The sequence below is a fragment of the Echiichthys vipera genome (assembly GCF_963691815.1).
Source record: "Echiichthys vipera genome assembly, chromosome: 13".
Taxonomy (NCBI): domain Eukaryota; kingdom Metazoa; phylum Chordata; class Actinopteri; order Perciformes; family Trachinidae; genus Echiichthys; species Echiichthys vipera.
Window position 1 is genome coordinate 17,732,308 of NC_139838.1, and position 20,477 is coordinate 17,752,784.

The 20,477-nt window shown below is 43.4% G+C and overlaps 1 protein-coding gene across 2 annotated transcripts in view; it reads right to left on the reverse strand.

Moving 5' to 3' along the window:
- Window positions 1-20,477, reverse strand: part of jarid2b (jumonji and AT-rich interaction domain containing 2b) — a 106,333-nt gene that overhangs the window by 10,732 nt on the left and 75,124 nt on the right. For both annotated transcript variants that reach the window (XM_083926152.1, XM_083926151.1), the window contains exons 4-6: window positions 18,726-18,952; window positions 8,459-8,677; window positions 4,814-5,058 (exon numbers count right to left, since the gene is read on the reverse strand). In XM_083926152.1, coding sequence (XP_083782278.1) covers window positions 4,814-5,058; window positions 8,459-8,677; window positions 18,726-18,952 — 691 coding nt within the window. The remainder of the gene's footprint in view (window positions 1-4,813; window positions 5,059-8,458; window positions 8,678-18,725; window positions 18,953-20,477) is intronic.

A 20,477-nucleotide genomic window follows, 5' to 3' on the forward strand; every position in this document is an offset into this window, starting at 1 on the left:
AGGGAATGGAGGGTGGCTCCATGGTTTCTGCTAGCAGATGGCTGGACAGTATGATGTAGGAGGTGGGGTCATTGGGATGGAATAAAACCCCATTGTGGTGTATTAAAACAGCCTTTTATTTGCTATGGGCTTCCTTAAACGCTATAATTAAATTTTTGTGCTATGAATAAAGCTCCTGTGTTTGTGTGTGTGTGTGTGTGTGTGTGTGTGTGTGTGTGTGTGTGTGTGTGTGTGTGTGTGTGTGGGTGTGTGTGTGAAGCCTTTGAGGCCCCCAGCTGTAGATCAGAGGTTTGGTACAGTGGTGTCTGGTTCCAGCTGTGGCAAGAAACATGGTCACCCGCTCCTTCGGTGCAAAGAGCTTTACAGCTGGCTCTGCGCATGTATAAAAATCCAGTGCGTAATACTAAATTGTGTACAGGACACTGTCTAGCTATTTCAGTCTTTAACTCCCTCTTTTACTCCATCACTGCATCTCATTTCTTCCACTTATATTCCCCCTGTATGCATTTCTAAGAATATCCACTTCTGTCTCTCTTTTTCCTCCTCTTTATGTTGTTTTCATGGCCCACTTTCAGTGCTGCCAGGAGTTTCTCATCCCCTTCTCTCTCTCTCTCTCTCTCTCTCTCTCTCTCTCTCTCTCTCTCTCTCTCTCTCTCTCTCTCTCTCTCTCTCTTAAAGTTAAATCATCATTATTTAGCTGCTGATATCTGAATGGGGTGAGCTGGAGGTCATGTGTCTGTAGTTGTATTAACATAAAGGGGCTTCTATTGTATTTAGTTACATCTGGTTTCCATTGAAAACACACTTTACTTTATGTTTATTTCTCAAATATCTAAATGATGCATGCAAAGTAGGGTTAGGCATACTTGCACATAAGCTATCATGGAGCCCTGATTGTCATTAGAAAATTTATGATCATGTCTGGCTGCCATTCGTCTACAGTATCAGTGTCTCTCTGTCCAGAACAGCTGGAGGTGAACCACAGAAGAAAGAAAAGGAGGAGGGATGGGAGAGATGGAGTTATCAATCACAGTCAGGGCACCACAGGAGGGAGGTGACAGCCGGCCCATTGACAGGTTTGCCTTTGAAGGGCTCTTGTGTCACACTTGTGTGTGCGTGTACATATATATATATGTGTGTGTGTGTGTGTGTGTGCACGCGTGTGTATTGTATTGTATTGTGTTCGTCTCAGGTGGCAGGGGGGTTGACACAAAGACCGGGCCATTAAAAGATAAGGGTGGACTGAAACCTAACCCTGCCTCTGTCAATCTTTCCCCTCCAACTAGCACACACACATACACACACACACACACTGTTGAAAAGGGATGAGGAGAGGACATGGGAGACTGAAAGAGTGTGTACAGAAAGCGCTAACTAAAGAGCACTACTTTTTTGTGCCACACGTGCATTCCTCACATAAAAGCTGCACACTGTTGTCGGCATTTTACTTGTTATTTAAGTGATCTCACAAAGTTCAGACTGACCTACTTTTGATTGTTTCCTGAGCCAAATCAAGAACACGTTTAATGTGACGGATTATTTAGTGTTACAAGGATGCCGTAATCATTTCTCCAGCCACAGTTTGCTGACAAAGCAATTGACTGTTCAGACACACTGTCATGACCGCTTCCTGCCACATGGGGGCTCAGAGGACCGGCTCTCTTCAGGGGAGCTGGGCAAATCTCCATCACTTTTTCTCTCTTTAATTATTCGGTCTGGTGGTAAAGGACGATGGCAAGAGAGTGATGATGAGAGGAGAAAATATGAGGCAGGAGCTAGTTTATAAACTTCGCCTGGGAAGAAAGCAAAAGAGACGTGTGAAGGGATATGGAAGTTCACTTGTGCTCACAGTCATTGGCAAAAAAGAATTCAAACAGAAATAAGAAGGATGAAGAGCAGAACTAGAAAGACAATAAAGCCAATGGGGGAAAAAAAGAACACACACACACACACACAGGCAGACAGAGACTGTTCTGGAGTGGATTTTGGTCGCATGCGAGCAGGGAAGAGGAGGGGAGGGAGAGGGAGGTGGGTCTAGATGACATCATGTGTTGCTATAGCCCAGCTGAGGCCTGGCAGGAAGATTTTTAAAAGGCAACATCTGCAGGAGCCGACCCTGAGAAGAAGAACAAGAAGAAGAAAAGAGAGAGAGAGAGAGAGAGAGAGAGAGAGAGAGAGAGAGAGAGAGAGAGAGAGAGAGAGAGAGAGAGAGAGAGAGAGAGAGAGAGAGAGAGAGAGAGAGAGACAGAAAAAAGAGAAAGACAGACAGCGAGAGAAGGCCAGCCAGAGGATAGAAGAAGACAGGAAAAAGTTTAACCCTTGCAAAGCCATGCTGACTGACAAAGCATCGCGGGAGACGCAGGAGAGGTTGGGCACATTTTAATCACATTCGGTCGCAGCCAGATCTCTCCTTCTTTGTCAGGATGTTGAAGCTTCTTAAAAAGACGTGACTACACATCGGGGCAACAAAGAGAAAACACGTGGGGATTACAAGAACCGCGATTTTCTTTTGACGTGTTTTTGATAGAGATTGTCGAAGTGAATGTGGCAAGCCGAAGAAATGCCCAGTAATTTTCTTTTGTGTGTTTGTGTGTTTTCTAGCAAAAACCATTTCAACTGCAAACCTCCTCCTCACCGTGATGGTCTCAATCACCAGAGGAATGATATAATGTGAAGACCATAACTTTGGGTATATAATGAATGCATGACACGGCTCGACAGCGTGCAACGCATCCATCAAGTGTTACAGTTGTTGCGATGACTATCAAAGGGTTAAATACTACGCTGAACTATAAATCAATTCCTATGCTGGAGTCATTTACGGTGCGACCGCCTGAACACCTCGACGGCGAGGCATAAATCCGGCTTAAGCCTTCTTTTCCCTCTGCTGTCTTATTAGGGAGCAATGCGATGCGGCCCTGGGCAGGTTGACTTTTAAACAGCTAGAGAAAGGTCACTACAGCCTGGCCCTTATAACACATGCTAGGCAAAACCCCTGTTATAAACTAACATACAAGAGCTGGTGCAAAAGGCTTGCCACAAAATGACAGCGGAGCATTTAATTCTTTGTTATCAACTGTAATTTTTTAAATGTCGCAGCATTACGAGGGAGGTTTACGCATGGCTGAGGACAAACAACTACACAAGAAAGTCCTTTTCAAATGATGCCAAGTTGGCTAAACGGTTTGCCCTGCACACCCCTACCTGCGCACGCTGCTGTGTGCAGGTGCTTCGCTGACATCCCCACTCTTGTTATTTAATTAAAATGGATACAATCATATTGTTTTATAAAAAAAAGGTCCTGTTACAGCGCATGCATTTTGTTGATACAAGCCGCTATTAAATTAAGCAGAACTGAATCACAGTGAATTGAATTATGATAATGCCTTTACCCTTCGGTTTTACACACACAACCCCTAGTTCGTTTTACGGCTACATAATCACTTAACCTTTTATATGGCTTAGCCTTTATTTTCGCAGTTGGTCGTGTGTATAAATGTGTGCGAGTCTTCAACACACACGGTTAACGCACATACTGTTCATGGTAATTGAAGGGAGAGCAAGTGGGAGAAAGAAAAAAAAACACACTAATCCTTCCAAATGATTGGAGCCATGTTGTCAAGGGCAAGATCCATCTGTTTGACACAGGAACAGAGACAGAGAGGGAGTGTGGAGCATGAAGAGAAAATGAGTGAAAGAGAGCCTGGGATATAACGAGAGAAAGGTGGAATGAGAGCGCATGAGTAAAAAAAAAAACAGGAAAAAACAGGAAAAAACGGAGCAGCATGAGAGGAGTCAGAAGAATCATGTAGGGTGTTGACAGTAAATTGAAAAAAAGAAAGAGGTAGAGAAAGAGTGATAGAACAAAGACTAGGGAGCAAGTGAGGATGAAGTTTGTCTTGGCAGGCGGTCACTCCCATTGAGATTCATTGGTGGTTTTTACTGGACAACTCCAGCCACCTTGAAAAGCTGAAGCACATGCCTGAGTCCACATCAGTGGCATCACTTTACAACAACAACAACAACAACAACAACAACACTGTATAGAAGGGTGCCATTCAACAGGAAGGAAAAGGTAGGGGAGGAAAGGGAAAGTAAGCAAAGGGAGCAGACAGATACAGAACGAGAGAGAAAAGGAAAGAGAATGAAATGTGGTGCCTCAGCAGACAATCACTTCAGTAGCCAATGTGATCAATGCCAGTTTTCTGACTTAAGCCACCTCTGCCCCCTTTCTTCCATCTCTTTCTCTTTCTTTTACTTTGTGGGGTTCCTTGAAACCTGCTAAATGCCACAGAGAGGAAGACAGGCTTTCACAGCCCCTAGCCAGCACTACTATATATAGCTTCAGTCACGGCAGGCCAAAACACGATCATTACTCTGCCAGACACAATGGAGGAGAGGAGAGGAGAGGAGAAGAGGAAAATCAGCAATAAAAAGAAAGTAGAGGAGGGAGACCAGAAAGGCACAGGAGTAGTTAGGAGAAATAATTGAGAGAAGGATACAAAAAGAGGATGTGACGGATGGTTAAATAAAAAACAAGAGTCAAGAGAGGGGAGGATTTCAAATGGGCATAATAGCCAAAGAAGCATGCTGCACCTCAAGCATATTAATGAAGAATATTCTCTGGTATCTCCGGTATAACACAGATAATGCAAACCGTTCACCTGCTGCAGAAATACTTTCCCTGCATGCTACAGTCACATTTTCCAATCTCGCCCGGGGAAGCTATAGAAATGCTTTCATCCTTTTCTATTCTATGTGATATTTAACACGTTACAGCTATGAAATTCCAATACGGCCGTCCAAACAGTACCTGTTTGCGTAGCTCCTCAGCAACTCTCCTCGGTGGCAGCCCGTTGACTGAGCCTCTACTGCTGGCCAGGGCCTGCTGCTCCCTCGCGTGCTCCCGTGCCTCTGCCCGCTCACTGCGCTCCCTCAGGAGGGGCGGAGGAGGAGGCGGAGGAGGTGGCAGCGGCGGGGCGGGCGTGTCCCTGCCTTGAGTTCCTGCCTTGGGCCTTGGACTCTCCCTGGTCCCTGCTTTACCGTGGCTGTTGAAAACTGCAAGGGAGAAACAGAAGGATCAGGTGGGCTTTTATGGTTCTTAATTAATATGGGAGAATCAAAGGACAATTAAGGACAGATCTCTTATTAGCTTGTTTGTAAGTGGATATTCAGAATCTTAGAAAATTTGATCTGGAATTAGCTGAATGGACATTTAGTAGGAATGGTTTTAAGAAGAAATTGTGGATATGATTTTACATGTTCAATTTTTAGAGCCAAATTAGGCAGTAATACAGTACTATTTCTAGACCAGTGGTCATAGATGAAGCTAACTGGTTTTAGTTTTGCACCCAGTATATGAAATAGCCTTTATATACTACGTGAAAATAATGGAGAGACCTTCAGGTTGCTCTTAGTTACAGGGCTCTGCTGGGAGTGCAGCAACATGTCAGACTCTGCTGCACTAAAGCTTAGCTTTGATTCCCTGCTGACATTAGGGAATAAATAAATAAATAAATAAATATATATATATATATGTTCTTCAACCTCATTCCTAATGTGTGCAAGTCAAAGGTAAATAAATGAAATAAACAAGTACGCCACTGTAAAGAAAACAAGACACTGTGGAAAGTTCCCATCAGGTAGCAAGGCATAAATACCCCAGGAAATATACTATGTTTTTTCAGACTCCCATCTACCTACCTATGCCAATGTGTGGACATAAGTCTTAATACCCCCCCAGTGCAGAATGGCATAAATTCCCCCCTTGAAACCCAAACCACGACGACCAAGTGGAAAACCCTGCACAAACATCGGAGTGACAGGGTTTTGGCTAACATATAGCCCCCAATCAGTAAAATATGCATGATTTAAGGTGTATAAAAAAGTCTTTATAGTACGAGTCAATGAACTTGTTCAAAATGAACCTATACTGCATAAGCCCCCGGGGATGAGTCAAATGGGAGTGAGGCAATTAACATGCATGTTCATTAGCTCTTTCGGACTTTTCATAAGCCTCAATTTAAAGTTTCATTGTGTCTTAATATCAACAGGCTGTACAGAAAGAACAGGAGGCTGTGACGCACACGTGTGCACACACATTTTTGAGCATCAGTGCATGTTTCTGTCTGCAGAAGTATGCATGTGCTGTGCTGTATTTGTGTATCTACTCATGACCACAAGTGAGTGTCTGCGAGTCTCCCGGGCCCCCCTCGGCTCTGTGAAAAATGAGAGAAATCCTGACATTTTGAGTAGTAAGCTAAGCAAGAAACGGAGCCCAATAAAAGCTGTTTAATTTAGCTATGTCAACATGGCACAAGGCCGAGTGGGAGGGAGAAGCGGAGAGACGGAGTTCTGATGAATCGCCTACAATGTAGAGCCTTTCCTGTCCCTCTTTACCTCCCAGAATACACTGTGTGTCTCATTCACTAATTCTATTTCACCTTCTTTCTTGACCGCTATCCCCCTCCTCCGCCTCCAGAGCCCATATATGGAACCTTGCTCCTGCTGGAGACTGGTCCACGCTGCGTATTAAAGTGTCACATTTGACACCAATCTTAAAACCGCAAAATGTACTGAGGTGTGTGTGTGTGTGTGTGTGTGTGTGCCTGATACCCAACACAGCACAAACACTGTCTTAACACTGAAGCAATGACCCAGGCTTGATAGTATGTGCGCACCTATGTGTGTAAACGTCTGTTTCAGTGTCCTTAACCCCCTCATCCCTATTGTCCTCTACAAAGTATATCTGCCAATTTCCTTCTTATCTATTTATTTAGCATATCACAGTGAAGGCGCCGAGCTGCTTTGCAAACAATGTTGGTGTACAAGATAAGAAAGGAGACTAAGCTGTCCTCATGTACACAACAAGCCTGGATTTGTTCAAACAGGTTTCACTATCCTACTGTTCGTGCTACTCATGCAGATACGTGCATATGTACAGTTTCAAGCCGCAGCCACACGTGTTCATGAAAGAATGAGAGAGAAGTAAATGTATCTGTGTGTGTTTTAGGGGGGATAGACGCTGTCTTCTGCGAGAGTTCAGTTCAAGTAAATCTATGGACCTTTCTCCCTCTTCCTCTCGTAATCCCAGCAGTCTCTCTTCTGTCTCTTTCCTCCTCCACATTCCACTTGAGAGGATGACAGAGGAAAGAGCTCAGCACAGCGTTAACCTTTTGAACCTTTCTGGCGGCGAGTTCTACAGACTACGGAGGGGAGGAGAGAGAGTCAGGGAGGGCAAAAAGGAAGAGCAATGAAATCCAGCCCTTGTTTTGTGGGGAAACGCCTGGCCGGGAAGGATAGTATGCCTCCAATGTCTGCCAGGGAGGGAGGGCCTCCAGGTTAAAATCGTTTCTCTATTGCTCTGTATAAAAATACAAATAAAGTCTAGCAGCACTACTTTGGATTCTATGAAATTTTACCTTATACCATGACATACCAACTTTATTTATAAAGCACTTTAAAAAACCAGTATATACACCGCAAAGAAAAGTATCCATCTTATCAATTTGTATCCAAATCAAGTCTTGTTTATTATGGATGACAAATACAAGTAATTTGATAAGATACTTGTTTTTTATAGTTGAAGTACAATTTTGGGATTGGGAGAGTCTGTTCTCATGATCTCAGTCGCATGCATGCAATTTTCTAAACGTTGTGCACAAGAGTGTGTGTATGTGTATTCATCCAAATGTCTACATGCCCCAAGGGGTGTACATATCCTGCGTGTGCGTGTGTGTGTCTGTGTGTGTGTGTGTGTGTGTGTGTGTGTGTGTGTGTCGAGGGCCCCGGCCAGCTGTCGCAGTGCGTGCATAAACACCTTGTTAGGGCTTAGCAAGCTAAGTGTTAATTGGGGTGGAAAGAGTTGATGTGCTGCTGTGCTATCCCATGTGACTTACCCCTGTCTCTGCAGTGGAGTGCAAACGTAGGAAATCGCTCGCATCACACACACACACACACACACAGGAACAAGCACTTCTACTCTGTCCTCTGTCCCATGACTCATCCTGTGCTCCCGTTTGGCCCGAGGTCCTCCTTTTCCTCTGTTGCATTTCTCCATCATTAACTCTCTCTGAATCCTTTTTCCAAAATGGATCTTTCAATTTCTCTCTAGTTTTTCTGCTGGTGCATCGTCCTTCACTCTACTTCTTCCTTTCCCCTTCACCTCTCTCTTCATCCCTCTCTCTCCCTCCCTCAGATTGCCCCATCTTTTCTTTCTCTTACCTCACTTCCAACCTCTACACGCGGCACTCCTGCACCTCTTCTCTCTTTTTCTCTACTTTACCTCCTCAGACGGTAAACTCAGGCAGGATCTTTTTGGTCCCTTAGACCAGTTAACGACATTCCATCTCTCGCAAAAAACTGCTTCCATTCATGACTACATTTCCCATCAAGCTCTGGAAATATGTAGGAAGGGAGTTTATACATGTTTATTTCCAAGCTTAAGTCCCGTCCTTACCATGTCCGTTGAGCGGCTGCCTGGCGGGGAGCTTGCCCTTGCGGGGTGTCGAGTGGCAGGAGGAGGAGGCCGATGCTTGGCTGTTGCTTCCCCCACCGTGAGAGTGGATCCCACCTCCGTTCCTCACCTCTTCCTCCTCCTCCTCGTCATCCTCCTCCAAGTCCTCCTCCTCCTGGGAGCTTCCGAAGTAGGCCATGTTGCTGGGCAGGGCCGATGAACCTGAGTGCAGAGAGGGGGAGGAAAGGAGAAGAAAGGGACACAGAGAGGGAGATGAATAAGAGATAGGATAGGGGGAAGAGGAGGAGAAAGAAAGAGAAAGACAAAAAAAGACAATTTAAAAACAGAAAAGGCGCTGAAAAACACAGATTTACTGAAATTCTGAGACCCCCAGCTGTCCATGTATGCAAAAAAAAGTATCTTCTTTGTCATTCTAATCTTTGACGTTACAGATGAATCAACATCATCAATATGTGAGTCGTGAAATATGAATGTAAAAATAGACGTTGTTCAGGTGTTTGTGAATAATGGGGATTGTGCTGCTGTTTTTTCATCTGTTGTTATCCCAGCTGGTGGCCTATTGATGCTTTGTAAACTGCTCTGCACATAGCGGCTCCATTGTTGCACACGCACACATACTAACACACACAAACATAATCAAGGACATGCACAGCACAATGTTCAAATGATTTGCAGAGCGATGACAGCTTTACTTGAAAAGCAAATATGCTGTGTCTGAATCAAGCTAACCGGAAACATAACAAATCCCTGCGGTCATCTAACGCATCTATGAGAGAAAAATGCAAAGAGGTCTTCAGGAATTAAGTCGGCATGTTTCATGCTGTGAGGAGACAAAGACACGTTATGAGAATATTTGACAAGACACAGCGCGGAAACAGCTGAGCACTCGAAAGTTAAGTGTTTGCTGTGTCAGAACTAATTTGAAAGTTCGACAAAATTTGATATGAGGAAGTTTCAAAAATACACAAAATATGTTCATGGGAACAGGCTAATGTTTTGAAAATATCACTGAAAGACATCAGTAGTCGTAGTGGTTTTAGGGATATCTGTGGAATTACTACATGCAGTGTAGAAAAGGGAGGGGATGACTTGCAACATATTCTTATACTGAAGCCAGAGCACTGGGAGTATGAAACAGGTCGTCTTTCCACAGAGAATCTCGATGTTGACAGTTTTATTGAGACATATATACTGTACATGCGCTCAAATATCAAACTCTGAAAAAAGAGTTACTTTAGAAAACCAAGAGTCACTGCTGAGCTAATCCCAAATCTGCCGCTTTCACTCTTCCAAACCGGATTACTGTCAATCTCTCCCCCCTATTGCAGAAGAAAGCCGACGTTCCCTCTCTTTGCTTTTTCTGTCACACTCAATCACTTTCATTGTCATCTCTGAGAAATCTAGCTCACTACGTGCTAGAATGAGGTAAATGGTGTTTGGCAGTGGATAGCCTATAATGTTACCTCAGTTAGCTGAATGTAGACACACACTCTCATAAAAGGTCATAAAGCCCAAAGCTATGTTATTAAATCTCATAATGTTGCACTCGTAAATCAGTGTGCAAACAGCTGGTCCAATATACGTACACAGGCACAGTTGTAAATAACTTGGGATTTGCCTCAGTGTACTTCCAGAAACATAGAAATATTTTCAGCAATAGGCTGATCTTTGCCACGGATAAAACAACAGACCAGGAGAACATTTCATTGCTGGTTTGTTTTTACATATAGCATCTAGAATTGACCTTCACCAGAGGAGCTACGCAAGGCCAGAAGGAAAAAGAACATTTCTGCAAACATAAACCTGCCCTATACATGCAGTATGCGCAATGGGCAACACAGCTGACTCTTTATTGTTAGCTATGTACTGCTGAGAGAAACATGAAGAAAACAGACCCTCCATCCATAATGGAAGCGTGTGTGTGTGTGTGTGTGTGTGTGTGTGTGTGTGTGTGTGTGTGTGTGTGTGTGTGTGTGTGTGTGTGTGTGTGTGTGTGTGTGTGTGTGTGTGTGTGTGTGTCTGTAAAAGGTGGGTAAAAAATATAATATAATTTTTGATCTGTACAATTAGGTTTCTAAGTGTTTTATCTGTGTGCTTGTGATTGTTGATTTATAGTTAACTAGAGTGTGTGGTTATGTAAAATCCTCATAGCTTTGATTAAATCTGGTTGTTTATGAGCAGGAAACACTGGATTTTATGAATCCTTTACAAATCGATTGCATACCATGAGCAACTACTGGGGTTTTTATTACCCTTTTAAGGGCCACAGTGTTTAAAGGGCATTAATGGGAAGCAATGCACAGTTATATGTCAATTAAAATAATGTTAAGCCTCTGAAAAATAGGCTGAATTTAACTAGCCTACATTACGCTATACAGAGCACTTAAAATTACACACAGTGAATTAAGAATTAGCCAAGCCAATTATTTAATTAGCACTCCTGTTTTGCAGGGTGCTGAATACTTGTCTTGAATTTTACACATCCAATACCATATTAAATGGCTTAATAAAAATAAAGAGATAACACAAGTATGACAAAAATAATTTTAAAGATTAGCAGCAAAACGTCAATAGTTTACAGGGTCTCTATTTGAACAGTAGGTTTTAGACTGAAGAGAACAAATGTATGTTTAGTAACTATCGTTTTCCAATCAATATGATACAAACACGTTTACACTGGAAGTGGACAATGGAGCTTGGCTTGGAAACATTTGTGTGCAAGTGTGTATGTGAGGATACCCTCAGTGACAGCCTGTCACTGGGCTTTCTTAATGACAAAGGGGAAAACATTACACCAAGTTTAACTTGGATTCTGCACGGTGTGATGTCACAACTATATAAGAGACAGACTATATGTTTTTTGAACATTAAAGCATTTAAACATGTTCTACTAGAACACAACAATACAAGTATAAACCTGAAAATGAACACAGTATGTCCCCTTTAAATAGCATACAGCCTGCAGAATAAAATAAGTCAATTCTAGAGACCATCTTGAGATGGGATGACTAAAGCCGTAATGCCAAATCAAGACAGGGGCATAAAGTGGTAGGGCAATGCGCGCCCCCCAACACACACACACACACACACACACACACACACACACACACACACACACACACACACACACACACACACACACACACACACACACACACACACACACACACACACACACACACACACACACACACACACACACACACACACACACACACACACACACACACACACACACACACACACACACACACACACACACACACACACACACACACACACACACACACACACACACACACACTGAAAACAATAGGAGCGTTGCTGTCGTGGCTGGTAAAGAATAGAACGTCCGCACGAAAGCTAGAACATTCTTGCTCTTAAATGATATATTCGATACATTACTTTCTTCTTTTATGATGAGAACATACAGTAATAAGCATATTGAAACCATTAGTCCTAAAGCATAAGCTTACACTTATAGCTTTGAACATAGGTTCATTTTTATTTTAAAGTAAACAACTATTATCTGCCAGTCGGGTCCTGTGGTTACCACATGTCACATTAAATTTATTTTTAAAAGCTTTGTTTAAATGTCATCCTCTTATCAAAGCTTTTTCACACACTAAAAAAATAGAGCCTAGTAATAATAAATCTGGTTGTTCCTTGGATCACACTTTTCACTCCGCAGCTCTGCCAGTTTCTAATTATCTCCTCAGAGAGCTGGAGAGAAACAAAAAATATGTAGTAGCAGCAGATTCCCTGAAGAGTTAATACTGGTGTTTTACCTGCTCTCTTCAGCTTCTAAAGGAAATATGTTGGGCAAAAAGTAACAGTTCAATAACAAGTGAAATGTGTCTTTTATATAATCAACATTAACTGTAAGGTTTGTGTCTTTTCAAGCAGGTGTAGATTCTTACACAGTATCTGGTTAAAGAAGCAGCCATAAACCCTGTCCAGTGTGTGTTTATGTTGTGGTTTCTTGGCACACAGCATCTGAAGTGGGATGCAGACAATTATAAGTGGTTGAACCCATGTAGCAACGTACAATCTTCTGGCTTTCAACCAGCGGAGACTGGGTGACCGCAGCGCACACACAAACCATCAGATGCGCGCACACACACACACACACACACACACACACACACATACACACACACACACGCACGCACACATCTTGTTTAGCTTGGCGAAAGAGCAAATGCTCCTTTCTTAGACCAAACAAACACACAGAGGCAGCACACACACTGACCCAATCAGCTTCTAATGACTTGCTTCATTAGCTAAATGGCTGTAATTTACTGCTCTGAACAGGGGTCAGAGGGCCAATGGCAAACAGACCACAGGGGCACCCGGGAGCAGAAATGGAGTGAGGAGTGTGTGTTTTTTGGGGGGGAAGTGGAGATGAAAATGTTCAAATACATCAGAGGAAGTGTGTTGGTGTACCTATACAGTACCTATGTCCTTCTGGGAGCCGGTTTAACAGGATAAGGTTCGGGATTTAAGAATAAATGCATTCAACACGGTTCTCAGAGGTATAGTAAGAGAGGTAGAAAGCGCAAAGAGGCAGAGAGATGGAGCAGAAAATAAGAGCCAGAAGGAATTGTTTCTTTTTTTAAAGCTGCAGAAAGAAGCAGAATGGTAGAAGAAAACAGTATTCTCTAATATATTCAAGATCTAAGAAAAAAAAAAAGACTGTCTAGGATTTTGGAGAGATTGAGAAAGGAGAGGACACAAACAAAGACAGACACACAGAGCCAGTCTGTCAAACAGATATATATCCGATACCGACCGCTGGCATCCCGACTACGTGTGTGGCTGCAAAACCAGAGAACCCCAATCCATCACCTCCTAGAAAACACACACGTGAATGCACATGCACCCACATTTACACGTGGTGAAAAAAAAAAAAAATAACCCAGTCCTTCGCAGAGACCTCAAACAGGGCTCAAGCCCAATCCCCCAATTATACCATCTTTTCTTCCACCTCATTCCGACCGCAGACAAATCATAATTAGGTCTGAAAGAATCTATTAGGATTGTCATTTTTAACAGGGCTCTTGGGTGTGTGTGTGTGTGTGTGTGTGTGTGTGGGGGGGGGGGGGTAATTACAAACCCTCCATTCTCTTGCTACCCTTCTTTTGTCCCCTTTACTGGAACTGAAACAATGAGGACAATTTAAACAGTCAATCAGAAGGGTTTAGCTGCAACAGGGACATGTGGACATGTTGCTGACTTACAACAAAGTGCCACGTGTGTGCACAGGAAGTGTGAGAGCTGTTTTTAAAGGGAAGGTCAGAGTCAAATCTAGGTTCTCTTGTGTGAAGAGGAAAAGTTATCTCCTGCAGCTGAGCTCTGCCAAAACACTAGGGGAGAAACAGAGAGACTGAGAGAGGATTAGGGATTATGTCTCCAATTGACATTCCTTGATGTCAGCAAAACAATTAACCCCACAAACAGTGGCTCTGCTCTTGGAGGAGAATGCAGAATCAGTCGGTGTTGCACTGCCACTAACTTCTGCCCAGCATCATGAGTGACAGGCAAGTCAAAACTCTACCCATACAGTTTCCAGGCTTTAATCAAATAGCAATCAAACATTAGAGAGTAAGAAAAGTACCTCATCCCTGAGGGAAATTCACTTGTCACAGCAGCAATGCACTTGAGTAGCTGTCGGACTTGAAATCCTATTCCCAGGAGTGAAAATGTGCTTCTAGTTAAGCGAGATTCTCAAGCAATAAAAATACCATCAAACAAAATCAAGTCAAACAATCTAGCTACAAAGATTGTAGCACTGTTCCCAGGATTGGCAGTCTTTTCTTTAAAAAAAAAGCGTAGGAAAAAAGTCCACATTTGCCTCCTGAGTATAATCACGTACTTGGAATCTGAGGTCTTTGGTTCACTAGGTCAGGGCTGGGAGGTTATGTAAGCAGAGCAGAGAAACTGGACTCGCTGAACCTGAGAGAGGCACCACACTGGAGCTGGCGGGCATGGAAGAAAGCCCAGAGGGCAAAGAGGTAAACACGGCAGTGGTGCACATGCACGCTGGCACACAGAGGGGCAAACACGCACGCACTTACAAAGAAAATCCCACTCCTTATGTAAGAGACTCATTTCCAGGAGTGTGTGTGCAGGCGTTTATTCATTTACTCCCTAATCTATTCTTATCTCATCAGTGTCAAGGTGTATACTGTGGTTGTGTGCATGTGTGTGTATATGAGAAAATGCACAAAACTATTCCTCAAGTATTCCTTGCTCTTAACACACACACACACACACACACACACACACACACACACACACACACACACACACACACACACACACACACACACACACACACACACACACACACACACACACACACACACACACACACACACACACACACACACACACACACACACACACACACACACACACACACACACACACACACACACACACACACACACACACACACACACACACACACACACACACACACACGCCAATAAGGCATTTAATTAACCGAATTTAGAAACAAATACCACTTATAGGTGTTAACAATCGTTTCCAAAAGATAGTGCTGTTTACTTAAATCAGAATGAAACCCTTGGAAAACCTGGAGCAGGCCAACACTGAGCACATCGATCTGACTCTATTCAGTCTGCTCCTCTCAGTGCTGCCTCCTCCCTTCCAACAGCAGCACTACACCCACTGGGTTACCAGAGGCAGACACCGCCAGAGGCAGACTGTCTGGCTACCACCCAAATGGCTTTCTTCATGGATATAAACAGCGCAACTACAGGCCTGGACCACACATAAACACCATTCTGAGAGCACAGGCAAGGACTGAACATTCAGTTTGTGTGTGTATGCGAGGGGATGTGTGTTTGCAGGAGAAAGAGATGAGCAGTGAGATAAATACAGAATATAAACCACAGACAGTGTGGGTGGTGAGCATACATGGTGTGCATTCTTCCATACAGTAGACAGAAATCTTGTTTTTTCACTTCTGTCCAGTTACTCCCACCTTGCATCAGAATTATTTCCTCGGATACAGCAACAACATCGCCACCACCAGCAGCAGCCGGGAGCCGGATTGAAAAGAATAAGATGTCATCAATTAGGAAGTCTGATTGGATGCAAAGGTGCGCGAGCAACATGCAGAATGATGGGAAATTTAGTTGTGATTTCACAATAAGGAGTGACACGTGATTTCAGCTTTCACAACATGTGTTTCTTTTTTTGTTGCTGCAGCTTTACAGCTTCAAATCCTTCATGTTTTAACTGCTTTTATGTAGCTGTCAGAGTGATGGATAGAAGCCTTTGGGGTTGATACGTAATGTTTACCAGATAAGAAAAGCAAACACTGAGTGGGTGTGTGTGTGTATTTACACATTGTGAACGTTTGACCTGGGACAGATCCCAGAAATCCCCACTGATAGGGTTTAGGATAGAAATGTCACTAAATGTCCCGTTTTCATCGAGAAAAAAAACTGAGTCAAAATCAAATTGAAAAGAAAGAATTAGGGAGATGATGGAATAGAGACTTCAATGACATAGCTAGAGATCCTGTCAGAGGCCTTTTGGTAGCTGACATGAAACCGCCTAATGTGTGTGGCGGTCAGATCATCACAGAGACATGTATCCCAATCTTAAAGGGGATTTGGGGGTTTAAGACGATATCAAAGACTTGAGTCCGTTTGAAAAGATTAACCGCGCTAACGCGGTTGTCCTTGTGGGCTGTGTCTGGTCATATACCTTGGACGCTAACGATGGCGGGGCACACGTTGAGATAAGCAGAATGGGCAACTTCTGTGGCGAGTGTGGATTTGCACTTACGCACACGCTTGAACACATACACACACACGCACTCACTCACTGACTGACACACAACCTCAAGGGCTCTGCTGACATTCTGCCATGTTGTTCTCTTGGTAAGGGTCCCTTACCAAATGTCACCCTCACATGGAGCAGACACACAAAGCTAAACTGGTTCTATAAATACAGCAGTAAAGCAGGGAGCGGCAGAGTGGAAAAAGCCCAATGGAAAACCATTCAATCGTTAGCTTAGCAGCCTAGCTCTAAAATTAGCACACACACACACACACACACACACACACACACACACACACACACACACACACACACACACACACACACACACACACACACACACACACACACACACACACACACACACACACACACACACACACACACACACACACACACACACACACACACACACACACACACACACACACACACACACACACACACACACACACACACACACACACACACACACACACACACACACACACACACACACACACACACACACACACACACACACACACACACACACAGCTTGCAATGCACCATTCCTAACCTTAATTATAAAGGGAGAAAGGAGCAAAACTGAGTCAGGACCAGCCACCTACACCTCATTAGTCTACCACTCCACATGTAAGGGTGGGGTTGGTTTAGCACCCAGAGCTCAGAATAATCTCTATTTCAAAGTATATGGGACATTATATCATTAGCCTATGTAACATCCTGGCCTATATATGCAAATCAAAATCCCTCTCACCAAAGGCTTCCGTTGGTTTTAGCAACCACCAATTATACGTTCTTGAATGAGCCCTGTAAGGTTAAAATGACATTCCATAATGGGAGGACTCTCGTCAGAATAGCGTCGCATAGCCATCACAGACTCAAATCAAAATTTGCCTCTCCTGAGTCTTTAGCCTACTTTGTGAGATGGGCAGAGGTTAATGATGATAACATTAAATTAATCTGAAGCGAGGGCTTTTGTCTTCCAAATGAGTTAATTCTGGTTGCAAGGACACGTTTAGCAAAAACCTGAGTGGGATATTTAACAAAGGATCAAATGGAGATAGCGAAGAAAAGTCACGACCAAGGTTGTTTGAGAAAAGGATCCTAAACTTTTCTTCATTATTCAGGCCTTGAATGTGTCACTCCCTCTCCCTTCAAATTTCATGAGAAAACGGATGATGAATGTTAGGTGTGAATGTTAGCTAAAGCTTATGATTTATTTTGTGACAGGGTCCTCATCTCATGTATAAGTGTGCTTTTATGTAGTGTAGTGGAGCAAGCAATTTATATTTTTCATTAAAAATGCAATTTTAATAGAGATATTAATAGAGAGAATTTTAGAAAGCACACATGAGGCCTGTTTCCTTCACAGCGACCCTCTTTCGTTTCTTATTCACTCTCGTTTTGTCAATGTTATATCTTAAATGTCTCTCTCTTTGTACAGTGTTTTGGGTTTGTTCGTGGGTCTTTGTTCTTGAAACTGTAGCAGAAAGGAAACTTTTGCTGTGTCTTGGCCAGCAGAGCATAGATCATAAGTAACATGAATCTCCACGAAGAAGAGAGAACGGGCCGCACATGCACTTAACCCAAATACTTTTCAAAGTCGAGACAATCCGAATAAACAGTGTCACACGCACACGCACGCACGCAAAACACTGCTGCTAATTACTCTGCCATGGTGTTTACAGTTCATTTGACATTGAAGGTGCTACATAGTGTCAATGAACCTGTGTCGTGTTTGTAATGCGGGGTGTGACCGTGCGAGTACTATATGCATGAACAGCTGCTGTGGTAGGGGGTGATAGGCAGGGTGTTAAACAGACAGATACTTGTTGAAAGGTAGGAGGGGGAGATGTGTAAGCTGATGAAATACGGGATAATCTTAGCCTAGCAGTTATGTTATTTGTAGTATGTGTGTGCAATTATGTGTGTGTGTATATGAGTGGATGGAGGGTTGATCAAAACCTTAACAAAACTTACTATATGGGCTCTTGAATTACTTGTGTATGCATCTTTAAGTGCGTGAGCATTTAAAAAAAGGAGCAGAGCAAAGTGGTTAACCACAGTTCAGGTTTCCCATCATATGAGACGATCCAGCCTGTCAGCCTGACAATACAAGTGCCGGGGCCACACATACTGTATGACAGGTCTTAGAAATGCTGGGTGTGAAAAAGCTAGTAGAAGCTTACATAGTGCAGACCTATCCAGAAACAGCTAAAGAGTAGCAAATTGCTGCCCAGCCTCGTAGGTAATATTTAGTTTGGCTTTCTAGCATAGACCCGTGCCCTGGACTCGTAAAAAAAACCTCTACAGCAAGAGAGATCTGCAGCCTGCTTGTTCAACAACATCCCTTCCGTGTAGAACGCTGTTTGCAGGAACTGCATGTAATTAAGTCTCCATCTGCTCTGCTTCTGCTGCTGCTTACCTCTGAGGCAAAGGAAGGTGAGGAAGTCTTCCGTCTTGGGCTTGCGTCTGGACAGGTCCTGAATGGACAAGGACAGGGACGAAGAGGAGAGTGATGACAGGGATGTGGAGGGCACAGTGGCAGCTAGGGCAGTGTTCAGGATGCCTGGGTCAGCCACCTTGACAGGCGTCGTGCTGGGTGAGTTAGGCTGTGACTGGGCAAATTTCCTCTGGGCCTGGAGTCGAGGTCTGTGAGGGAGAAAACAAGAAAGGAAGGAGAGACTAAGTTACTGATTATTATTTTATTACAGATAAACACACCAGTGTCTGCTCCACAGTGTCGAGGCCACCACGACAGGGAGACTGCCAGGAATGCTTGAGATAATAGGAGACAATGGAAATAAGCACTACAGGACTTATATGCAAGATAAGTCACATTGATTTCAAATAATCAAATACAATCATACATCAGGAAAAAAACATGAAAACACACACACACACACACGTGCAGAGGTTACAACTATATTAGCTCAGTGTAGTTTCAATAGCTTTTGTATTCCACATATGTTGTATCAGGTATGTGTTACTGGTGTCATTCATTCCTATAAATCTCAGCAAAAGACAGCTGTCTGCAGCTGATTAAAATTACATTTTTATGATTACATTTGCTCTTTTACATTCATGCAACACAAGTCCTCTCCCACATTGTTTTTATTACAGTGACTCGGTGGCTATTGTCTCACTGCAGAGTGGCACAATTACCCTGTGGTGAAGAGTTGACCACTTTTGTGTGTGTGTGTATCTGTACAGCTGTTCAGTGAACAGTGAGTGTGAGCCTATCACGATCATTTGGATGTGAAGATACAGCCATACCAACTGGCTGGCAGTCATTCCTTTGATGTTTGCATGTAAATGTACGTATTCTACCAGCGTAAATGATGAAAAAATGTGTGTGTGTGTGTGTAGTTACAGATACAAACATGCAGAAGTGCCTATTTTATTCCTGCTGAGCACTGAGTGTGATATAATTAAGCTGCCAGAGAACAACTTAAGTTTCTCCCTCTCCCTATCTGTTTCTCGCTTTCTTTTTACTTCCTTCTCACTTTTACACTGTTATATTTTCTCCTTTTTCCCCGTAAGAAGATGCGCATACTTCCCTCTGTGGTTCCCACAAAGTCTTTGAGATGTCTCTCATTTCTTTCTCTGCTTGTCTCTTTTCTCTCTGTATTTCACAGTGTGAGTCAGTGGAGGCGAGGGAAGGAGGAGAATATTAAAGAAGTGGATGTCTGAGGGAAAGCGATGGACTTACCTGTCACACCACCTCCCTCACAACACACACACACAGCTGGGTGTGGACACTCACTCTCACACACACAGCTGGGTGTGGACACTCACTCTCTCACACAAACACACAAAAAGTCCTAGACGATGAACCCCATGAACCAGCAAGTGGCCCCAATCGATTAGTGCTGTGTGTGTGTGTGTGTGTGTGTGTGTCGGTGTGTGTGTGTGTGTGTGTGTGTGTGTGTGTGTGTGTGTGTGTGTGTGTGTGTATGTGTGTGTGTGTGTGTGTGTGTGTGTGTTAGAGAGCTAAATGTTGAGGTATAGTGATAGAAGCAATGCGATATCCTGGTATTATTTGTCAATTTGCTGCAGACCAGATTGAAGTAAGAGAAGATAGGATCATGTCTGGAGAACACCCACAATGCATTTGGTGCAGAGCTCCGATTACACTTCAATCAGAGAACAGCGTGGTGTCAAAACATGTCAATTT